Below are 23,926 nucleotides of genomic sequence, written 5' to 3' on the forward strand. Positions count from 1 at the left end.
AAACAGTTGAAGGTTTTGTCTGCATTTCTTTAAAGCATGTAGTTATTACTCCATAACTTACATAAGCTTTTCTAAGAGTACAGGAGCATATTTGTGAATTTTTTTTTCTGGCGAAGATTATGCACGGTTCAGATGTGGAGTATTTTTGAGCTAACTCACCCATATTCATTTCAAATGAAGGATTTGGAGAAGGAGCTTAAGTACTGTATGAACTAGTAATGTGACTTGTTAAATTCTTAATGGTTTTCCCAAACTGTTTAAGAGCAAAAGCTAAAGTGCCATGCTTGTTCTTTAGGTTGATGGCTTTTTCAGAATTAGTTGCATGTCTGCATGTTTTTATGAAGTCCAAGAAGGCTTTATTTACTTGTTTGTTTCCAGTTTTTCTAGGCTGTGCTTTTCCATCTCTTTAAAGTCTTAATTTTTGTTTTAAACCATAGGCAGACTTGTCCTCTGAGGCATCTGCATTTCTGGTGTGATTTGGCCTTTATAACTTTTATAGAAAGAAATGAAGCTGCTCATTCTTGAAGCTCACAGCAGACTAAGTAGCATTAGGCCTAAGCAGTGAGCACATCCATATTGTTTATCCCAGTTTCTCTTAGAATGTGTGTATAATTATTTCCACTGGGGCAAGAACACAAGCATGGTCTGTCTTGTATTGAAGTTAAGTGCTCCAAAAAGTAGGATAAAGCTACATAAGGATTTGTTTATAGCAACATATAAGCCCAATCGGTGGTGTCACTAAGCCATTTAGGCTTGATTCCATAATTTTTGAAATGGATCTTCCACGTTCAAGTTTTGAAAATTAACCATTTTGAAAAAACAAACTGAGATGGTAGGGCAACATTTATTCAGTCAGTCTTATTAGACTTGATCTTTTAGAATTTCACCAGCTTAACATATATGTTAAACTAGCCTATCATAATTAGGAACATTAAAACAATATTAGGCATGTGATCATGGGGACCATAAGGTGCCTAGTCATATGCACTTTGAGTGTACACATAGAAGTTGCTGACACCTTTTTCAAGCACTTAATAGTGCTTGTCTTTCAAATTGGGGCTATATATGATAACCTTGTTGAAAATTTGCCTCAACATATCCAGTCATCAAGACTAGCCTTAAAGGCAACCAAAGCAGTAATTTGAGTTGTAAGGTAACCTATTCCATAGGATGAGAATATGTTCAGTTAGGAGCCTGTCCCTCCAGTCAATCTTGTCTATGTGTTATTGTATATTTAAGTCCAGAGTAATGGGTGTCTGTAGAGCCAATGGTTTTGTGAAGAAATAAGAGGTCAAGTAGGATTGGTTCTTTAATGGCTCAAAAAGCAAGACACTGGTTACCTCAGAACAGTTGGTAGGCTACTGAGTTTAAGATGAGTTGAGCTAATCTAGTGGGGTAGTATTTAGTTGTCCAGCACTGTATTCTTTATGCTGTGGTCTACCTGAATTATATCTTTCCTTACCCTTCTTAGTGCATTCAGTCTTTCATCTGGTATGCAGGTCATCATTTTTAAAGTCAGTAGAAGGGTCCTTTGGAAGAATTAACATAACATGGAGTATGTTTATGTTTACAATCATACTGACAGATTTCTTCAATGTGTGACATAGCTCAGCATATGCTGCATTTTTGTTTACAATTTTGATAGCAGGCTGTCAAATTGATTCCAAACCTTAACTTTGTTGCCATGGTTAAACACCGAAAATGGTATGCATGCCTGCATATTTTACTGTTAACTTTTGGCATAGTTGCCCTACTTATCTTGTTGTGTTCTTTTCAGCCAACCTTGAAGAGAAACATGCTTAATGATATAAGGCTTGCAGTCTTGCAAGGAAATGAAATTTGATTAACAAAACCAGCTGTCACTAGTAAATTTACAGACACTAGATTAACTGGTGTGATTTGGCCTTTATAACTTTTAAAAGAAATGAAGCTGCTCATTTTTGAAGCTCACAGCAGACTAAGTAGCATTAGGCCTAAGCAGTGAGCACATCCATATTGTTTATCCCTGTTTCTCTTAGAATGTGTGTATAATTATTTCCACTGGGGCAAGAACACAAACATGGCCTGCTCTTGATACCTAGAAGTCAGATTTTAATAATTTAACAGGCAAGTTGACTAATCCTTTTGTATCATTTCCACTGTCAACGGGGGCCTCAACTGCAATAGGGCATAGTCCATTCTATTGTGGGACACCTCATTGAGAGCCTGTTCATCTAGTTTCTGTCTTCAGGGATCTCACTTATTTACCAAAATAAATATCAAGTCTGTTTTCATTGAACACTGTCAAAGAAAAGTGGTAACATTCCTTGTATACAGATCAAAATACTCCATATAGGAATTGAGGTATTCTGTGACAGTGCAGTCTAAGAGGTAATATGTGTAGCAGGAGGTGGAGGACAGTGAACACAGTCCTCCATGTAATGGATACAGGGGGGCTTTCCCCCGATTAGGTTTCAATTAACTGTAGTTTAGTTGCAGTTAGATGAGTTGGTAGTATTGTAATTTATTGATTGATAGATGAGTTAGTCCAGTAATTGGATTAAGTTTTATGAAGAGGTGCTTGATGAACTTGCTGTCACTATTATAGACCATATCCTACAAAGGCAGTATATATGGACAGTTTTGTGTAACTGATCAAGCAGATGTCTGGGAAGGGGGAGGAAAACTGGACTACAAAAAGAAAAAAAACACACACAGACAAGAGGAGCACTGTTTTAAAGCAGACAGTGATCACGATAATTCACGTACAGTATAGAATTCACCCTGTGTTGTAATCTATCAGCTCTTTTATTTGTTTCATTCTATGTATTGTTTTACGTATTTCAATAAAGTGTGTGTGTCAGTAAGGCTGTATGTTTAATTCTCTGTTTCTTTTATATATGTTTCAACACTGTTTGCCAATTAGACTCATGTCATGGCTGAAATCCTTGAGCCAATTCACTTATTTGATTAATCGAGTTGTTTGTTTACATTTGTTAATAAATCGTGATTGAATCCTGGGCCTTGGAGATATGAAGCAACATTGCTAATAGTTGTACCATGGGTTGACCTAGAAACCAGAACTCCATTGTAGCTTAAAGAGTTTGTAAAGCTATGAATGTTAGTTAGAAACCAGGAAAACAGCAGTAGCTGGATATTTTTATACTGCTACACACTTGGATTAGATGTCACTGTTTAGATCATTGGTAACACCAGTTTTACTTACTATTTTGATATCTTTTTTGTACATCTGTTATCACTGTTTTTGCAGTATGGAGGTTGTAAAAATTTTTATAATAAATTTTCATTCTGTTGTTGTACAGGTTGATGCACGTAATGATCGTACAGGGGAGGTGATTTTTAAGGACAATTTCAGTTCTTCAATTGCAGGTGTAGTAGAAGGAGACTACAGGCTGAATGGGCAGAACCAGCTCATTTGCTGTTCTATCGATGGGGAAGGTAATCAAATATATGTAACAGAGATTTTGTTAAATTAGTAAATCACAGTAAAGGAAGGAGTCATTATATGCAGTTAAATTATTAATACTCTGCTATTGAATATAATTAAGCACCTATGAAAACTTTGATTAGTAAGCAGAATTCCTCATGAAAGTGTAATGTATCTTAAAACTTTAATTGAAAAATAGAAGTTGACAGCCACTTTTTTTTAAAAAAAGATTTATTTGTTCAACAATCAACAAATAAACTCAGTACCATATTTTAACAGCAATGACCCCAGAACATATTTACATTTGTTGACATCTTTATTTTCACAGGGTTGAACAGTCAATTTTCTTTAGCTACTCAGTTTGGACACTTCTGTTTAACTTAAGTAGCGTTCATGATTAAACATCAAATGTTAAAATGAACTCAAGTTATTTTTACTGAATAATTGTTGGTCATTAGTCTAAATTCTTTATCCTTTAATACCTCACTTCATAATGTCTCTCCTAATCTTAATGCAGCAAGAATTCAGATTTCCAATACTGCAAAAAATAAATAAGTAAAATATCAAAAACATTTCTAACCGTTCCCCAAATCATCCCATCCATCGCCTGCTGTAGTCTCTCATATTTTCTCTGATGTGTTCAAAGCAGCCATTTTGATACTTTATTTTGCCATGATGTTTTCTATACAACTCAGCTTTAGCCGTCTTCCAATTCATTCATAATGAGCTTTGACTGTTGGAACCATCTTAGACTTCCATCTTGGGTTATTGTTTCCTTAGCTACCAACATTATTAAAAAATTGTGCCATCATCTCACTAGTATAAGTTCTTTGGTGAGCTGTGTATCTTTTTTTAATAACCTATGTAATTTGCCAGTTTATCCTTTAATTAAAAAAATGAAAAAAGATGTTTCAACCTGAGACATCTTGCTTACATCTCCAACAGTGGGCATTTGCATTCAGGAACATCTTTCTCAGCCTTTGGGAGTATAAAAACATTTGTGGAGCCATTTCCATGCAAATATTCTAAAGCAACAGGGCTTAGTAGAATATATGTCTAGGTGTCAAGCAAGTAGTGTATGTTTGTGCCATTCTCAGTTTTCAGCAATCTTCCCTAACCTTTACTCTTCCTTTACACTGAACTACCTTAGCAACTTATATGCTGCACTAACATCTCCTTGAGAGCAAATTATCTCATCTAGCCTTCAGTAATAATGGCACAGTTTGCAGTGAAATACATCTTAGTAGGTACAATAAACTTATATGTAGAGCTAACTACTGAACCCTTCATATTCCATTTGCAAAAAATTTTAACCTGTATTCTGTTGTAACCTATTCCAAGTATACCAGCCATTTTACTTTTTGAATTGCCCACAGAGATTTGTTGTTCTCCTGTCTCCATGGTGTTTCAAGCCTTTTTGTTCTGGTGTTCCAGCTGTCAATTAAAGGTGGCAAATAATGTACCTAAGGAGTACCCAAGGAATAACCTCTTGTTTGCTTAATAAGTTAGGTGTGAAACTCATGGCTTGCTGTAACAAATATGGTAGCTCTGCTTTTCATTGATGTAATGCCAATAAGGTAACTTTGTAAAATCTTCCTTCTTTCAGCAATAGCTTCACCAGTCCTTTCATTTTTATATTATAACTTGAAATCAATATGAAGTATAATACCTTAACCTGTACTGCATCATAATACAACATTGGATCTGATACATCCCCCCCTCTCCGGCAGCATTAACTGGTCTCATCATACTGTAGCTTGCCTGCTTTCCAAATATAATCATAAATCTTGTTTCTTACAGATTTCAGGAATTTCCCCAGTACCTTGGTGAAAAAAATTAAAATACAGTAGCAAGAGGCTAAAGAAGAAGGTGTGTGTTACATGCACACTTTAACCTTTCATGTCCAGATTTACTATATTCAGGAGGTTTTCATATGTTTTGCTAATACTCCTTTCTCAGAAATTCACCTACCAAATTGCTAAATGTGTACTATAGTCATTTTTCTTTAAATTATTATAGTCCCTCTGCAAAAACACAGCAGGGGCATAGTTCATCACCTTTGCTCCTGTTTTTATTTTATTCACTTCATGGCCAGATATCTCGACAAACTCATGTAACATCTTATGTCCAATGTCCCATTTGAATGGTTATAAAATTAATGGATGAGAATTCAGAGTTTCTATGTTTATAGATTATGTACTGCTAATTCTGACTAGCCTGTAATTTACAGGCTAGTCAGAATTAGCAGTACATAATCTATAAACATTGAAATTCTGAATTCTCATCCATTAATTTTATAACCATTCAAAGCCTGATCTCTTAACCAAAGTTGCTAATACTTCAAGCTGCATTTCAGAAAGTTGTTGTTGACAATGGGCAGCCTTTTTAAGTTCTGCTAAATAGTCTGAACCCTGTTGACATATCCACATGTGTTAGACTGTTTTAGTTCTGAATAATAGCCTTTATCATCTCAAATTGTAATGGAAACCCAAAAATCAATTACTTGCTTCAAATAATCATTCCACTGTATCAGAAAGAAGCCTTGTCTTCATGAAGTTTCACCAAATCCAGTGTTTTTTCTTAGAGAAATTATGCTGAATGTAATATTTTATATTGTAAGTTATGCACTTGAGATTTATTTCCTTTCCAAACCTGTTGTTCTTGGTTCCAGTTAAGCTTAAGAATTAAAACCGTTATCAGGTGGTATAGCGGTAATGTTGTTGTCTCACAGCAAGAGGTTCTCCTGTTCGATTCTCGGCTGGAGTGCCTTCTGTGTGGAGTCTGCATGTTCTCCCCACTGTCGAGTGGCCTCTGAAAGACATGCGTGAATGGGTGTGCCTTCGCTGAAGGTTGGGCATCGGGCTGGCAACTCGGCACCATAAAAATCTACTGCCAATCATTAGCAGACCGGAGTTCCGCTGCGGTGACCCCCTAACCGAGAAAAGCCGAAAAGACAAACGTCATACACTAGGTTTGATATGTATAAAAATAGAATTTATTACAATATGAAACATAATTTAATAACTTAGTCTAGGTATTAGTCAAATATTGTACATTATGAATAAGTCAGAAAAATGTACAATATTTGACTAATACCTAGACTAAGTTATTAAATTATGTTTAATATTGTAATAAATTCTATTTTTATACATATCAAACCTAAAAATGTACATGCCGCGGTGGTACAGCAGTAGTGTTGTTACCTCACAGCAAGAGATTCTCCCGTTCGATTCTCGGCTGGGCTTGGGAGTGCCTTCTGTGTGGAGTCTGCATGTTCTCCCCGCGGTTGGGTAGCGTTCGAAAGACATGCGTGCGTAAATGGGCGTGCCTTCGTTGAAGGTTGGGCGTCGAGCTGGCACCTCAGCATTTTGTAAAAATCTACTGCTACGCGATCAACAACAGCAAGGATGAAAATGCCCTTGCAAAACATTGCAACCAGAATGCAGGTCATGTGTTTGACTTCATGGTAATTGACCAAGTTGCGATTGACAATACTAATCTTGTCAATGAAAATTTACTTAAGTTACAGTTAGAAAAGAAAGAACTATGTTGGCAGCTACGTTTGGCAGCACACAAAGTGCCTGGCCTTAATGAATATTGTTCAATTATGTGTGTCCTTAAATTGAACAGCTTATTAAGATAGGGACACTTTATTATGGCATAATTTTTTATTTAATTTATACATATATATACATATTTTTGTACCTTATACATTTTTTAACATTTGTTTACATATTTATAATTTATATACACTACAACACAAGGCGCAGTGTCCGTTGGCCTTCGTACACTGTTGTTTCGTGTTATTAAGTTACTTGATTAATAAGTTAACTTTTTTATTATTATTAACTTTTAGATTAATTTTCAATTACTGTCAAGAATACTATCCCTGTTGTTTTGGTGATTGTGTTTTTTCGATCCAATTTATCTGCAACTGATTGGTTGGCTGGACGTTCATTGAGCATTGTGTTAATTAACTAACAAAAGTACTTAAGCAGAATATGTTTGCAGCACTGTTGTAAGTCTGAAGAAGTTCGGGCAGTGTACTGAACGAAAAACGCATTTTTTGAGCGTTTTACGTTACTTGCTTTGTTTTCGTTTTTTAAGGTTTGGTTACTATTAAACTACCGAATTTTATCCAACAACAGACAGAACAGTGTGGATTACTATTGCAGTGCTTCTTGAACTAATATTCGTACTGACACTTTCACTTGGAAGTTCGCTACCTAGGATACCTTAACCTGTACTGCATCATAATACAACCTTGGATCTGATACATCCCCTCCGCAGCATTAACTGGTCTCATCATACTGTATCTTGCCTGCTTTTCCAAATATAATCATAAATCTTGTTTCTTACAGATTTCAGGAATTTCCCCAGTACCTTGGTGAAAAATTAAAATACAGTACCAAGAGGCTAAAGAAGAAGGTGTGTGTTACATGCACACTTTAACCTTTCATGTCCAGATTTACTATATTCAGGAGGTTTTCATATGTTTTGCTAATACTCCTTTCTCAGAAATTGACCTACCAAATTGCTAAATGTGTACTATAGTCATTTTTCTTTAAATTATTATAGTCCCTCTGCAAAAACACAGCAGGGGCATAGTTCATCACCTTTGCTCCTGTTTTATTTTATTCACTTCATGGCCAGATATCTCGACAAACTCATGTAACATCTTATGTCCAATGTCCCATTTGAATGGTTATAAAATTAATGGATGAGAATTAGAGTTTCTATGTTTATAGATTATGTACTGCTAATTCTGACTAGCCTGTAATTTACAGGCTAGTCAGAATTAGCAGTACATAATCTATAAACATTGAAATTCTGAATTCTCATCCATTAATTTTATAACCATTCAAAGCCTGATCTCTTAACCAAAGTTGCTAATACTTCAAGCTGCATTTCAGAAAGTTGTTGTTGACAATGGGCAGCCTTTTTAAGTTCTGCTAAATAGTCTGAACCCTGTTGACATATCCACATGTGTTAGACTGTTTTAGTTCTGAATAATAGCCTTTATCATCTCAAATTGTAATGGAAACCCAAAAATCAATTACTTGCTTCAAATAATCATTCCACTGTATCAGAAAGAAGCCTTGTCTTCATGAAGTTTCACCAAATCCAGTGTTTTTTCTTAGAGAAATTATGCTGAATGTAATATTTTATATTGTAAGTTATGCACTTGAGATTTATTTCCTTTCCAAACATGTTGTTCTTGGTTCCAGTTAAGCTTAAGAATTAAAACCGTTATCAGGTGGTATAGCGGTAATGTTGTTGTCTCACAGCAAGAGGTTCTCCTGTTCGATTCTCGGCTGGAGTGCCTTCTGTGTGGAGTCTGCATGTTCTCCCCACTGTCGAGTGGCCTCTGAAAGACATGCGTGAATGGGTGTGCCTTCGGCTGAAGGTTGGGCATCGGGCTGGCAACTCGGCACCATAAAAATCTACTGCCAATCATTAGCAGACCGGAGTTCATTGCGGTGACCCCTAACCGAGAAAAGCCGAAAAAGACAAACGTCATACACTAGGTTTGATATGTATAAAAATAGAATTTATTACAATATGAAACATAATTTAATAACTTAGTCTAGGTATTAGTCAAATATTGTACATTATGAATAAGTCAGAAAAATGTACAATATTTGACTAATACCTAGACTAAGTTATTAAATTATGTTTAATATTGTAATAAATTCTATTTTTATACATATCAAACCTAAAAATGTACATGCCGCGGTGGTACAGCAGTAGTGTTGTTACCTCACAGCAAGAGGTTCTCCCGTTCGATTCTCGGCTGGGCTTGGGAGTGCCTTCTGTGTGGAGTCTGCATGTTCTCCCCGCGGTTGGGTAGCGTTCGAAAGACATGCGTGCGTAAATGGGCGTGCCTTCGTTGAAGGTTGGGCATCGAGCTGGCACCTTGGCATTTTGTAAAAATCTACTGCCAATCATTAGCAGACTGGAGTTCCGCTGTCATGACCCCTTACCTGGAAAAGCCAAAAGACAAACAACAATGACATTAATAAGTCAGAAAAATCACTTACATTACTTTGATGTAGCAGTCAGGTGGTCGGATACTACCTGCAAGTCTAAAACAGGTAGAGTTTTTTTTTTTTTTCTCCCAAATGTCCTTTATTGACAGAATCCTTCCCACTGTTGTTAATCTTCTGAGACTGCATTCTGTGCACACACTTGGAGGAATTCAGAAAACTGAAAATTCTTGGAGAGCAGTGCTGGCTCCTCTGTAGAGTGTGTGACTGTATTGCAACCCTTAAGCAAAACTCTGTCTGTTTGCCTTTGTTGACAAGGCAGCTCAGAATTCCAAGTATTACTGTTTTGCAGCGGTAGCATTGTTGCCTCACAGCAAGAGGTTCTCCCATTCGATTCCCTGCGGAAGTGCCTTCTGTGTGGAGTCTGCATGTCCTCCCCGTGGTCGAGTGGCGTTCGAAAGACATGCGTAGAATGGGCGTGCCTTCGTTGAAGGTTGGGTGTCGAGCTGGTACTTCTGCACCTATAAAAAAATCATTAGCGGACCAGAGTTCCGCTGTGGTGACCCCTAACCGGGAAAAGCCGAAAGAAGAAAATAAGAACTGTTTGTGTCACAGAAGAAAGAAGAATGAATAAAACCTGAATGCACAACTTTCCTTAAATTATATATCTTCTGTAAAACAGAAGGGATGGCTTGACAGTTTTTTTGTGTCTGCCATGGAGTGATTCTAGATATGGATACACAATTCTTTTTTTCAGTGACAGCCTTTGTTTGGAACAGCTTGTTTTTTTTTTTTTTTTTAGTTTGCTTGTTTATTAAAAATATGGAGTGGGGGAGGGAGAAGGGATAATTAGCTTTGCAGACCTTAACCTGTTTCAGTTCCAAAAACTATGAGTTTTTTTATTACCCTATGGAACTCTTGACGCCTTAATTCCATACAGCTGGAGACTGTCCATTTATGTATAGCTTTGAAGTCTATTCCTTTCCAGGGGTTCTGCATGCCTTTTACTGAGCTGAAAGCAGATATCCAGAAGATGAGTGAGCCTTTTGTTTCTGCTAGGAAAACAAGTCTAAGATTGCATGGCTTCATGCACTCTGCTTTTCAGTGTTGTTACATACTGACACATTATGTATCAGGAGAGTAGCAAGGTTAATACACAGTAACACATGAATACATAATTAATGAATGCAGTCAATAGACAGTGACACTATGCAAGCAGTATACAGTACTGTACACAGTGACATTAGCAATAGCAAGTACTGTAGCAAAAGTAATACTAATAATCGTGACCATCAGTATTATTTATTTTATTTTACTTTTGTTTACTGGGAGAGTCTGACTGGACACAGGTCCTTTTTCAACGGAGGCCCACGGGAGAAAAGCTCCACAAAAAAAAAAATAATATAAATAACAATAACACATTAAGGTACAAGTGTACATAACAGTATAAATGAACAACAGTAACACATTAAGGTACAAGTATACATATGCATTGTTGTACAAGCTTATTAATACACAGTAAATATTGTGTTTTTTGTGCACACATAATACACTAATATAACAGTGCAAGTGAAATGGCATTGTTATTGCTGGGTGCAGTGAGAATTATAGTTTATATTATGATAGAGTGGAGTTGAGATCTTGAGGTTAGGGGATAGTGCTAGGGATGGGAGAGTATGAGATCATCCTGGATTATAGGAGGAGCATAGCGATGTAGAAGTTAGGTGAGTTTTTAGTCCTCTTTTGAAATGGAGTAAATTGGTATAAGAGGTTAATACATAAGGGAGCTTGTTCCAGGTTTTGGCTATGGTGTTGGAGAAAAGGGAGTCCCCAGCAGTGTTATTAGTAATATATTTTTTCTTTTCAAAGTTTTATTTCTATAGTTTACAAAAAGACAAAAATCTGAACCACCACGCAGTAGGAAAATAGTATTTGTTATTTATTAAAACACTGTGTAAGCACTTTCAGGTTCTAAACCCTTCTTCAGACAACTTACAGATCACTAAAACAACTATTTAAAATACTTCGTAACCAATCACATTCAATACTGAACACTCTTCATTTTAGGACGAGTTTAATTGGAATAACACCATTCATGCCTGGGTGTCTATCAGCACCCAGCTCAATTATCCATTTAATCTCATTATTTTCTGTTAGGTTGCACAAATCTCCCCCTCTTTTAGACATTTTAACAACCTGAAGCACCACAAAGTCAAATGTATGTCCATTACTATTACTGATGTGTTGCTATAGGACATTATGAATGTTACCTAGACATATTTCTCACGTATGTTGCAATATTCTATTCTTAAGTTTACAATTGGTTTTCCCCATGTAGAATGAATAATAATTTTTACACTGGGCCAAATATATGACATCAGTAGTATGACAATCTGCATATTGTGCCAAAAATATTCTTTCTTTGTAACTGGGTGAACAAATAAATTATTCTTCCTAGAAGAGTCTGTTCTTGAATTATCCTTGTCTAGAAGAAATGTTTGTGGTAATGGCCAAATTCAAAATGTCGCTTCACAACCTGTTACCTCTTCTTCCTCTTTCAAGTTTCCTGACAACACTAGACTTAAAAGATGGTTATCAGCATATCCGTGTTCATCCAGACTTCAGGCATTTAAGGTTTTGTGTGACTGGATCCCATTATCAGTTTTGTGCCTTCTCTTTTGACTATCCACTGCACCAGGAGTGTTTACAAAGTGTCTAGCTCCAGTTATTGGTTATCAGGCTGCAGGGTATTTACATTTTTGCATATTTAGATTACTTGATTGTCTTTTCAGAATCTCTTTTAAAGTGTCAGGAATTTCTGCCTTGGGTGAGAGATCTCTTACACAAGTTAAGATTCCAGGAGAACATTCAAATATCTTTCTTACTCCTTCACACATGATTGTGTTCTTGGGATGTCAACTGGACACATCAATTCAAAGAGCTTTTCTTCTACATATTTTTCCCCCCACTCAAACTTTGGTCAAAGTGAGGGAATACCTCAGTATTTGGGTCTCATGGCATCTATGATTCTCATGATACCCCTGTCAAGACTCTACATGAGAAGGATACAGTGGTTTCTGAAATCTATTTGGTCCCAGTATCAATACACTTTATCTTTCTAAATCCTAGTGCTGGGGTTTGTCAGAGGAGAATTTTTTGATGGAGACAACAGACATCCTTAAATCCAGGTCTGCTTTTCTTCCTCTCTTCCCCAAATCAGTCAGTCACCACAAGTGCTTCAGACTTTATTTGGGGAGAAGTTTCAGGAGGGATAAAAGTGCAGGGGGTAGGACTCTTCATATGCAAGCACATAAACATCAAGAAGATGCTTGCTCTAATCAGGGCACTTAAATCTGTGAACCATCTTTGGTTTCTGGGACCTCTTCAGGTGGTTATGGACAATACCACAGTCATGGTTCATCAATAAGCAATGGGAGACCAGGTCATACTCCCTTTGCAGACTAGCAATGTTAGCTTGGGATATAGCTTCACAGTGCAGTCTCACTCTACAGGCATCCTACTTTCTATCAGAGCAAACTTGTGTGACAGACAAGCTGAGCAAGACCAGGTCAGACCCTCATGAATGGAAACTAAATCAGGAGGTCTTCCAAGATTTGATCATTCTGTGGGGAGTTCCTCCAGAAGACCTCCTTGCTTCCTCTCTCAACAATCAACTGGCAAGATTCTGTTCCAGGACTCTCTGCAAGAAGGCCTGGAAGACAGATGCCTTTTCCTTGGTAAGGAATATATTTGTATGCTTTTCCACACTTTCCACTAAAATCTAGGGTACTTCTGAAAATTCAAATGGAATCCCCCAAGATCATTATGCTAACACAATTCTGTCCCAGACAACCATTATTCTCCTTTCTTTTCTAAATGGCTATGAGCAATTACTACAAGCTTTCTCACAGGCTGGATCTACTCACACAAGAACAGGGATGTTTGATAAACCCCGAACATCATCAGTTGACTGTCTGGATGCTAGGGTCTTAATTTCTTTTAGGCACCTATTTACTGATGATGTGCAGCAGGTAATAATGGAGGCAAGACAGTCTGCAACTAGAAAATAATATATTAGCAAATGGAAGAAGGTTTTAATTGGTGCCAACAGAATAATCAACAGCCGTTTGGGGCCTGTTGTTCTCTGCTTCTACAATATTTGTGTAAGTTGCTATTCTGTGGCTTTTCTTATTCCTCTGTTTGCCCATGGATACTCCAATTTCAATGCAGTCTGCTGTTAAATGCTCTTAAAATGGGTTTTGCATAAGAAGCCTCCAAGAAAACTGGTGGACCCTCCTTGAGATCTTAATTTTGCTTTAGAGAAGCTAACACCTGCTCCATTTGAAACATCTAATCTGGCTGAGTTGAGGTTCTTAACACAGAAAACAGTTTTGCTAATTGCTCTGACCTCTGCAAGAAGGGCATATGACTTGTAAGCTCTTATGGTGAGTCAACCCTAACTTATTTTCCATAAGGACAGGTTTTCTTTGAGAACTAATCCTTCTTTTATGCCTAAAGTGGTATCAGAATTCACTTTAAGCCAAACTATCCATCTCCCCGTTTTCTTTCCTGAACCTAAAAAAAAAAAAGCTATATGGGTAAGATTATCTTTAATACACTTAGAAGGTAGTGAAAGAAGAGTCCAAGAGCCCCTGGACAATGGTCCTATCAAAGCTTGATCTGGACCTAGAGAAGGAATCAAACTCATAGTAATAAAAGTGCATTCAGAGGACCATGTAGCAACTTCTAGAATACTTGTATAAAGGTCCTTGTAGAGTGGGCCTGGACCCTGCCTGGAATACTTTTGTTATGGTGACTATAACAAAAGATAATGGCCTTGTTTTGATACAAGTTGTCCCTTTTTCTTACCTTAACAAGAAATGAAAAATTGATTCAAAGATTTGAAAGACTCAGTTCTGTCAAGATTATACCAGAGTTTTCCGTGGCGGGTAAGGTGTGGGATTTTCTTTTCTTTCTCATTTTTAGGTTTCTACACTATTACAATATGCTGTTGACTCCACACTTATTACCTCTGCATAAAGCATCCCTTATCTATTAGCACTCACTCAGGACACCTTTTCATCTGTTGAAACTTGGCTGATTGACAATCAGCTTGTACTAAATCCTAAAAAAATAAAGCTTCTCTTCTTTCCTAAAGAACTGGCTGAACACAAAACCCTCTGTCATCACTTCCCTTAACAATACCATTATCAAAGCCTGGTGTGGACCTCATACCAAACTACTTGGCACCGTAATTGATGATGAACTAAAATTTGACTTGCCCATCCAACAATGTATGTAAAAAAAAAACACCAGAGACTTGGACTACTTTACAGGAATCATAAATTCCTTACACCTTCCTCTAAATTATCTCTGGATCAGTCACTTCTCTTACCTTGTCTCCTTTACACTGCCCCTATCCTTACTAATATTCAGTCTACTCTCTTAATAAAACTGGACCAAACTTGCAATAAAATACCTTGATTTGCCACTAACCTTCCACCCAATTCTCATCACTGCCTTGCTCTTAAGAAACTTCAATGGCCTAAACTCTCCCACCAACTTCTACTTCCTCAATTATTTATCACACACACTCTCTATAATCCCTCCTCCTTCCCATCTCTGTCCACACTACTATCTTACTATGCCCCCTTTTAACATCTTCATGCAACTGACAAACACTTTCTTGACATTTCTAAACCTAAAAGGAACATTGAGATGTCCCTGTACAAGTACTCAGTAGCTCATGTCTGGAACATTTCCCCCTCAACTTAAGAAACATGTAACATAAACACCAGCTCAAAATAGAATTAAAACACTATTTACAAATGACTTGGTCCAGTCCATGCCTTGCCCCTAATTGACAACCTCTTCATCTCTTTATCCTCTTAGTCATACTCCTTATCTATACTAAATGTACTTCTTTTTTTTTACATCTCTTTCTTGATAACTTGATAACTATTTCACTTCTCCATCTTCACTACTAGTCATACTCTTTTTCCACACTAGCTGTACTCTCCTTTTTTTACATTTCTTTTTCTATAACAGGTACATTTATTGTTCTCATCCCCTTGAGCTTACAAAATGGAAACTGTTCCAATGTTTTTCTTACTTCAACTACCAAGAATATGTCTTATTCATGGTATAATTTTGTAAATGAATTTTTGTAACTGATTATTGATTTTTTTGTGTTGTATTGTCTGGGTAAACCTACGATCTCCCATCCACTCATCAAGATTCCTCTTGAAGAGAGTCAATGAGGGACTCTGCCTAACCTGGACTGGGATTTTATTCCAGAGTGAAGGAAGCCTCTGGGTTATAAATCTGTCCCTCCAGCATGTCCTATTTATTTCAGTGCTGAGGTTCAAGTCTCTCGAGCACGTAGCTCGATGGGATTTGGATTTTCTGAGGTGCAGCATGTCCATTAATTCCGGGTTGGACATGGCTTTATACGTCAGGCACAGATTGCCTCTGAACAGGTGGTATGCCACTGAGTAGAGCTGGAGTTTCTTTAACCGGGCAGCATATGGCATCTGTTTGAGCCCTTTGATCCTCTTGGAGAGGTACTTTTGGGGTCTTTCCAGTTGCTGCAGGTGTCTGGTAAGGTACATCCTAAAAGGGGCATTGTACTCAATTATGGGCCTGATGAGGGATGAGTAAAGAGGCACAATGACCTCCCCTGATCTAGATGTGAATCCCTTCATGATTAGGTGGACTATATAAAATGTTTTTCTAACCACTGTTTTGTCATGACTGTTTGAAGCTTTTCTCCTCAGGTCTTCTCTGAAAATGGGCCTCTGACTCAGCTGGACTAACCAGTTAACAAATGTCAAATAAATCAATCAGTCAGTAAATAAATAAAATAATAAAAATATAAACTGTGAGCAACTAGAAGTATTTGATGTGTGTGTCCCAGTAAACTCACTATTCATGTTCATTGAGAAGTCAAATTGCATGCACTTGACTTTGATGCATTTCTCAAGGAGTCAAGGTTGCCCTCACCCTTTCAGTGAGACATATATTATCAGTCCTGAAACACAAACATTGTTCATTTCCATAAGCATACACAATCTTATTGTTAAATGCAGTCTGTTCAACCTGGAAGGCAAAAACAACAGATGTTCTTCATCTCACATTGCTGCAGTCCTAACACTTGGGTAGTCCGCTGTCCACGGTCGTCCCCGATCAAAGAGTATAAAGGACGCCGTCGGTCAGGTGATTTAACTGGACGCCAGGGCGTCAGGGTACAAATGCGCGCATGACGGCGTCATATCCTCAATCTTTTTGCCGCAAGATGGCTGCAGCAGAAGCAGCATTGGTGGTTTGAAGGTTGATGCTTTGAAATTTTTCTATTTGTAGTTTGTGACCGAAGTTCAAAGTTATTAGCATTCTTTTAGAATATTTTTGTTTTTTTCCATATTTTCCATAAGGATAGAGTGCATTTACGCACTTATCCTTCCTTGGTGCCTAAGGTGGTTTGGCTTTTGTGGCAGACTATTCATTTATTCATTTTTTATGCAAATCCCAAAATAAAAGGGGAAAAATATTTTTGAAAGATTTGCATTAATTTTGATGTACACAGGCAGTTGCGTTTATTATTTGGACAGAACTAAAGTGGTTTGTTGTTTCTCAGCGGGTTGTTTGTTTCTTTATCAGGGAGTTCTTCAGGGTGCCTGTGTCAAAAACAAACTATTTCTATGGATTGCATTGCATTGGCTTTCGTTATTCCCATCATGGCAAAGGAGTTCCAGCTGGGATTTCACCTCATTCCACTACTGGCACTTGCCAGGATATTTTAGAGGCAGCTAGGAAAACCAAGGTGCATTCCTTGGGCAGCTACTTCTTACCTTCTGTGCATATTCACTAGGCATATCACTCGCCAAGTCCAGGGCTGGTTTTGCCACCTCGTTTTGCACTGCGGTTTTGCCATCCTCTTTGGTCTGCTTAGCTTCCTTTATAGTCTGCCATCCTCCCTTATCTCTGCTTTGGGATTCTTACCTGAAGTGCTACCTACCATAAAATGTGATGTTGAACCTATAGTACAGTTTTGTACCCACCACTTCCCTAGATGTTCACCAAGATCCCCTCTGTTGCAGTCCAATTCTTGTGTGGTTTATTGGGTTGTACTTGGAGTGTGGTGCATATTATTGGGTTTATACATCTTGTGTATATTATATCTATTGGTTTCTTAGTTAGTGTCTTTTTGGTTGACCTTTTTTTTGCTGTCTTGAGGTTTTGACCTTTCTTTTTAAGCATTCTTCTGACATCTGGGGGCAAGAAAAGACTGAGGCCCTGACGCCGGTCATGCGCAAGATGACGGCCCTGAATGTCCTGACGTTAATGCGCCTGGAATCCCACGCCAGCTGCGGACTTTGATATTCGGCCGACCGTAGCAGCGGACTACCCAAGTGTTTTCTTAAGTATATCAATTTAATTATTCTTCAGTTACCTAGCACTTTTATTTATGCTGCTTGCTTTGGTTTGTTTCTGCAGTATACTTGCTTTAAATGTCCACAAGTCCACATTTTGTTCAGATTATCTACTACTTTGAGCTATTCAGAGCTATAAGCTTCATCATCTCAACTGTCTCAATTCCTTCACCACCCACTGCATATTTCTGAAGATGCCTCTCACTTCTTGTCGGATTTTTGGGGGTCATACACTCGGATCACTCCTGTAGTTGTCTTAAAGCCAGTCAGAAAAAAAGACAAAACACCGTTGGATAGTACAGTTGAAATTTAAGATTTCTCACGCAGCACACACACTCCTATCTGTGTCTCATAATGATGAGAAACTATCTCCTTCTTTTTACGCATATAGTATTTCAGTATCAGAAAGCACTAACTAGCCCATTTCACAAATGTTCCCATTTCCACAAAAGTGACAAAATCTGGTATTTAAGTGTACAAATGTTAAGCCTTACCAAAATATGCCATAAGTGATTATTATTCCCACTACTTCTTGTAGCATGCAGTCTATGGGCCCACACCACTCTCCTCCTTCCACTCTACTTACTCATTTCCCCCTGCTTATCAGTCAGCCCATTCATTACTCTTGATGGAGCAGTCCTGGCCCACAGAGTGAGATCCATTGACATAAAGAGCTCAACAGCTTCCCCAGGACAATTTGAAGGGTGGGCTCTTCCCCTCCCTGAGGCAAGAGCTAAAGTCCATGTCTCCATGTGCACAATGCCCAGACCTTCCACTGGGCAGCAACAAGTGGTAGATAAAAGGGGACTATATTACATTATCGAAGTTTCAAAACTTCGAATCTGGTATGGTCAACACCATATGATCGAAGTCGTGAAACACTGAAAATGTAATAAAAACACAACAGCCTACACAAATAAACCATTTAAATGCTATAAACAGAGGGCCAAGCCCCCCTGCACCCCCCCACACCCCCTGCTACTTAAATATACCAACTCTGAGATTACACTACACTGCAGAAAAGGGAAATCTTCCCTTTCAAAGCTGTACGGAGATCTCTGTTAAAAGATTCAAAGTTTCAAGACTTCGATCATATGGTGTCGACCATATCAGATTAGAAGTTTTGAAACTTTGATCTTCTGATACAGACCGGATAAAAGCTGCCTTCCTCTCCTTTTGGATGAGTGAGTCAAAACTGGCCATTTACTGCTATCCTTCAGTGCTTAAGCCATTAATTGAACTTGAGTAATCTAAGTCACCAGAAGAACTTCTTCTCACTGTGCCAAGAAAGTGATACCCATTCTATTTTAATATATCTAACATGTCAAGCAGTCCAGTCTGGCCACTTATGCATGTAGGAAAAAACTTTTGGTTTTCCTTGTTTTGTTTTATCAAGGATTGTGGTTATTTGAGTAATCTTTGTAGGTGCTTTCTTCAAAATCTACTTGCTTTCTTTATATTTCTAGATCAGTCAGTACAAGTCATGATGTTCTTCATGTTTCACTGTTGCAGTCATCACACTTGGGTTATCTGCCTGCAGGTAGCCCTCAGTTGGCCCGAATACCAGAGTCTTGATATTTCTGTGTCGGATGCTGTCTCCTCTTCCATGACATCACGGGTGTAAAACATGCAGCCGATGCCATTACACCAGTCTTTCTTGCCATGGAGGAGCCCGAAGCAGAAGCAGTTCACAAGTGCCGGTTGGCCACTACCTGAAATTTTCTTTTTTCGAGTTTCAAACCTGAAGTATTCTAAAGCTAAGTACCCAGTTGGGAATCCTTTTTTCTTGCTCTAACCGATGTCAGAAAAAGTTAACAATTGTCTTGCCTGTGGAAAGCAAATACCTCACAGAGATTTTCATTCTTACTGTGCCACCTGTTTAGGCCCAGACCATGACGTCCCACGCTATCGGTTTTGTGCCTTAAGGCCCGAACCATTTGTCATTGGGCTATCTTTGTCACTAAATTCTTTTGTTCTCATTCTCCGCATTCCAAAATGGCTTCGATAAGCCACCCTACCACCGATCTTCCGAAAAAACTTAAGGATAAAGACAGAGACAGACTGCTTAGGTCCAAAACTGCCAACGATGCTTCCGTTAAGCTAGTGGCCAGTCCTCCGGTACTCAGTGAGGCGCCTTTGTAGCCTCTGATACCCGCTTCTACAGATTCGCAGGCCTCTGCTGAGACACATTTGGAGTCCGGTATGCCGCGAGATGCTTCTTCGACTATGGAACCTGTGGATGTCTATCTTGGATGGGTCCGGAGCCGCTGTGCAGGCGTCTGAGGGTGTATTCCAACCTACCGATGTTCATATTAAACCAACAACTTCATTTTTAGCTAAAACTACCGAGTTTCTCAGGCCCAGAGTTCATACTATGCCTAGAAAACCAACGACCAAAGTGCATGCTCAAGCTCCCATTCCTCAAAAACAAATGTTTAGAATGGCTGAAGACCTTATTACTCTAATTAGGGGAAGCCAGCCTTCCCATGCTAAAAGAAAAATAATTGAATTTCCTTCTGATTCTACAGACCAGGAGTCAGATGACTCTGACCCTTCTGATTACCAGGACATACCTTTATCAACCTATGAGGATTCTGATGCAGAGGAATCCATTCCCTCTGCCTCCCCTCCAGAGGATTTTTCTGTTGGTGAAACCTTGCATACTTTAAGAGAGCATTTTTGTTGGGAATGCCAGGACTCTCCTCAGTCCAAAAAGAGACTCAGAGAATTTTTAGATTTGCCTCAGCACAGGCCTCTAGCTATACCCCCTGTCCTGGATATTGTAGATGATGTTTTCATGGAATCCAGTCTTACTCCTGACACTAGAAAACCTGACAGGTACTGCAGAGTATCTGACTCTCTCAAATTTCTCTAAGAATCCAACTGCGGATCCAGAGATAATTTCCCAGGGACCTAAAGGCATTAAGGCTACTACAGCCAAAAACCCTACCCCTTCAGATAGGGATTCAAGGACTTTAGACAGATGGGATAAGAAGATATATACCTCTGCAACTCTTGCCATTAGGGCTTTGAATTGCCAGTTTCACATATTGAAGTACCAGCAACATATTATGGAACTAATTAAACAGCAAATGGTGTTACTTCCAGATTGTGCAGAAAATAAAGATTTACAAGAGTTAATGCCTTCTGCAAACCAAGTTAGTAAACATACTTTGCAATGTGGTTTTGATGCCTTAGAAGCATCTTGCAGAGCTACAGTTACTGGGTCTGTACTGAGAAGGCATGCTTGGCTGAAAAGGAACAAGTCTTGCCAGACCATGTCAAAGCAAAATTACTAGATGCTCCATTAAATCAGGACCATTTGTTTGGCACCAAAGCAGAAGAAGTTCTTAAAAAGATGGAGGAAAAAGCTAAATCTGTGCAAACTGTCAAAGATTTCTTACAGATGTAGCCACCTAGATTCTGGTAGGCATTGGCCTTCAAAAAACTGGCCCTTTCCAGTCCATCCCAGACCTTCTCAGTCCAAACCCCGGGGGAACAGACCACCAAGACTACAGTCTCCGGGTTTGCAGAGATCTAAACAAAGGAGTGCTCCCACCTCAAAAACAGGGAGAGGTAAGCCACCCCCCTTATGGAAAAAGTTCACAATGACTTGTCAATTATCCTTCCCAGCCATGCCCAAGTACTTGCACCCCTAGGAGGAAACCTTGCCCTTCATGCAAGAAACTGGATGTCCATTACTCAGGACCGATGAGTTCTAAACATTGTATCCCAGGGATACAAGGATACAGATTCTATTTCCACTCACTGCCAACCCCAAGCGGGTTGCCAGACCTTCCTCCAAACCAGTGTGCAGAGGCTCAAAAGCAAGTACTTTCCCTTCTCAATATCAGGGCTATTCAACCTGTTCCAGTAGAACAAAGGGGACAAGGTTTCTACTCCAGACTATTCCTGGTGCCTGGAAAAGAGGGCTCTTGGTGTCCTATCCTGAAATATCAATCCTCAACACCTTTCTGGTGGTCCCAAAATTCAAAATGCTTACACAGCAACAGCTTCTTCCTGTGCTAGCCAGGGATGCCTGGTTAGTCACCCTAGACTTAAAAGAAGCTTATCTGCACATCCCCTTAAAGGAGTCTTGCAGGAAATAGCTATGTTTCAGGGCAGGCTCTGTGCACTATCAGTTCTCTGCACTTCCCTTTGGCTTATCTACTTTGCCCAGAGAATTCACAAAGTGCCTGGCTCCAGCCGTTGCATTCTGCAGGCAGAGAAATATTCAAATTTACCCATACTTGGACGAATGCCTGATACAGGCGGACAGTTAGGAATTGCTACTTTAGCACCTGGCATTTGTAAAAAGACTCCTAACTTCACTGGGGTACACCATCAATGAAAAGAAATCACAACTGGTGCCCAGTCAAAAAATGTTTTCCTGGGAGCAAGCTTGAACACAACTTCCCAGATGGCATTCCTCACTCCAGAAAAGCAGGTCTATTTGACAAACTACTTCAAACTAATGGCCACCAAAACCCAGCTATCTGCAAGGAAAATACTGCAAGCCCTAGAGTTCATGGCCTCATGCATTCTGCTAATTCCATATGCAAGACTGCATATGAGGAAACATCAATGGTACTTAAAAAGTCTCTGGTGTCAATATTCTCAAGACCTGGAAACTGATTCCTATCATACCTTGTCTAAGGGCAGAGTTCCATTTGTTAGTCATAAATAAATAACATTAAGAATTTACCTTATATGACTTTAGTCAGGAACAACACTTCAGGATGTGCAAACAGAAATTTTATTCATACAGCGCTAGGAGTTAGTCCTCATAATTCTTGATGAAGCATTCTCACTTTACATACAAAAACTGTAATTTTATACATTTTCTTATCAAACTGCTCATGCAATTTCATGATATTATAATGACTGTGTCCTATAGAAAACTTTGCAAATGTCCTCATCTCTCGTGATTTTCACTTCAAACTTCACGTGAACACCTTATCCGCGGTGGTGGTGCTGCAGTAGCATTGTCGCCTCACAGTAAGATGCTGTCCGGTTTGATTCTCAGTTAGAGCGTCTTCTGCGTGGAGAGATGCGTGAATGGGCGTACCTTCGTTGAAGGTTGTGCGTCAGGGCTGGCAACTCGGTACATAAAAATCAACTGCCAATCATTAGCGGACCGGAGTTCCGCTGTGGCGACCCCTAACCAGGAAAAGCCGAAAGACGCAACAACAACTTTACGTGAACACCTTCCTATACATGAGTCACCTGCTTCAAGGGGTCTTGTTTCGGACCTTAGATGTTTCAAACCTATCCTAGCAACAACGCACCCCTAGCCTGGAGGAGTCAGGCTAACAAATTCCTTTTTGTAATAACTACATGCCTCACTTCATGCAACATGTACTATTCTCTCTTATTACATTCTAAAAGAATGCATTTTAAAATGAACAGTAATACTGTGGCTTATGAACCTGTATTTTTTCCCAGCCTTGCATACAAATTATATTTGCTTTTTAACAATCATATTATAGCATCATTAATAAACTGAAATGAATATGCATTTTAATAAGCTGGTCTTGTCCCATAACAGTTTTCTCCCTCTGACACTATCAGTGTCATACCATACATATAATTATATTTTTATATATTTTTTAACTTGATAAAATACACCTCAGCGTCATAGTAGTCATCTCATCATTTTTTTGTCAAAATAGAACTGTCATTGATTTGTGCATGCTGTGGCATTTCATGTGCAGGTGAGGTTAAACATTTTGTAATCACAGGCTTTAGAATAGAAAATGCTAAAATGATTACAAATATAATACAAACTATAATGACAATACCCTGGATTATGCTAGTTTTCAGGTTACTAAAAATACTGCCCAACCAAGTATCCAATTTTTGGATGTGCTGTCCAACTCTTTGGCCCTTAGTTCCATGAAGTTTGATAGGTTTTTTTTGTTCATTATGATAGTCACTAATATATGAACAGCAACGACTGCTTATGAGGGCACATGCCCCCCCCCCTTTTTGCAGCAAACATTATATCAAGTGCCGTTCGATTCTGTAACACCACAGTTCGCATTTTAGTCATTTCTCGATTTGCCATCCTGATGTGATGTGAT

The 23,926-nt window shown here is 38.6% G+C and overlaps 1 protein-coding gene across 1 annotated transcript in view; it reads left to right on the forward strand.

Annotated features, from left to right (window-relative positions):
• BBS2 (Bardet-Biedl syndrome 2) overlaps positions 1-23,926 on the forward strand; it is a 1,992,563-nt gene that overhangs the window by 1,086,838 nt on the left and 881,799 nt on the right. Inside the window, exon 8 of the mRNA XM_044079541.1 lies at positions 3,303-3,438. Within this exon, the coding sequence (XP_043935476.1) occupies positions 3,303-3,438 (136 nt within the window). The remainder of the gene's footprint in view (positions 1-3,302; positions 3,439-23,926) is intronic.

This window comes from Protopterus annectens, chromosome 8.part0, assembly GCF_019279795.1.
Source record: "Protopterus annectens isolate FY-2018-M chromosome 8.part0, PAN1.0, whole genome shotgun sequence".
In the NCBI taxonomy this organism is placed as follows: Eukaryota; Metazoa; Chordata; order Ceratodontiformes; family Protopteridae; genus Protopterus; species Protopterus annectens.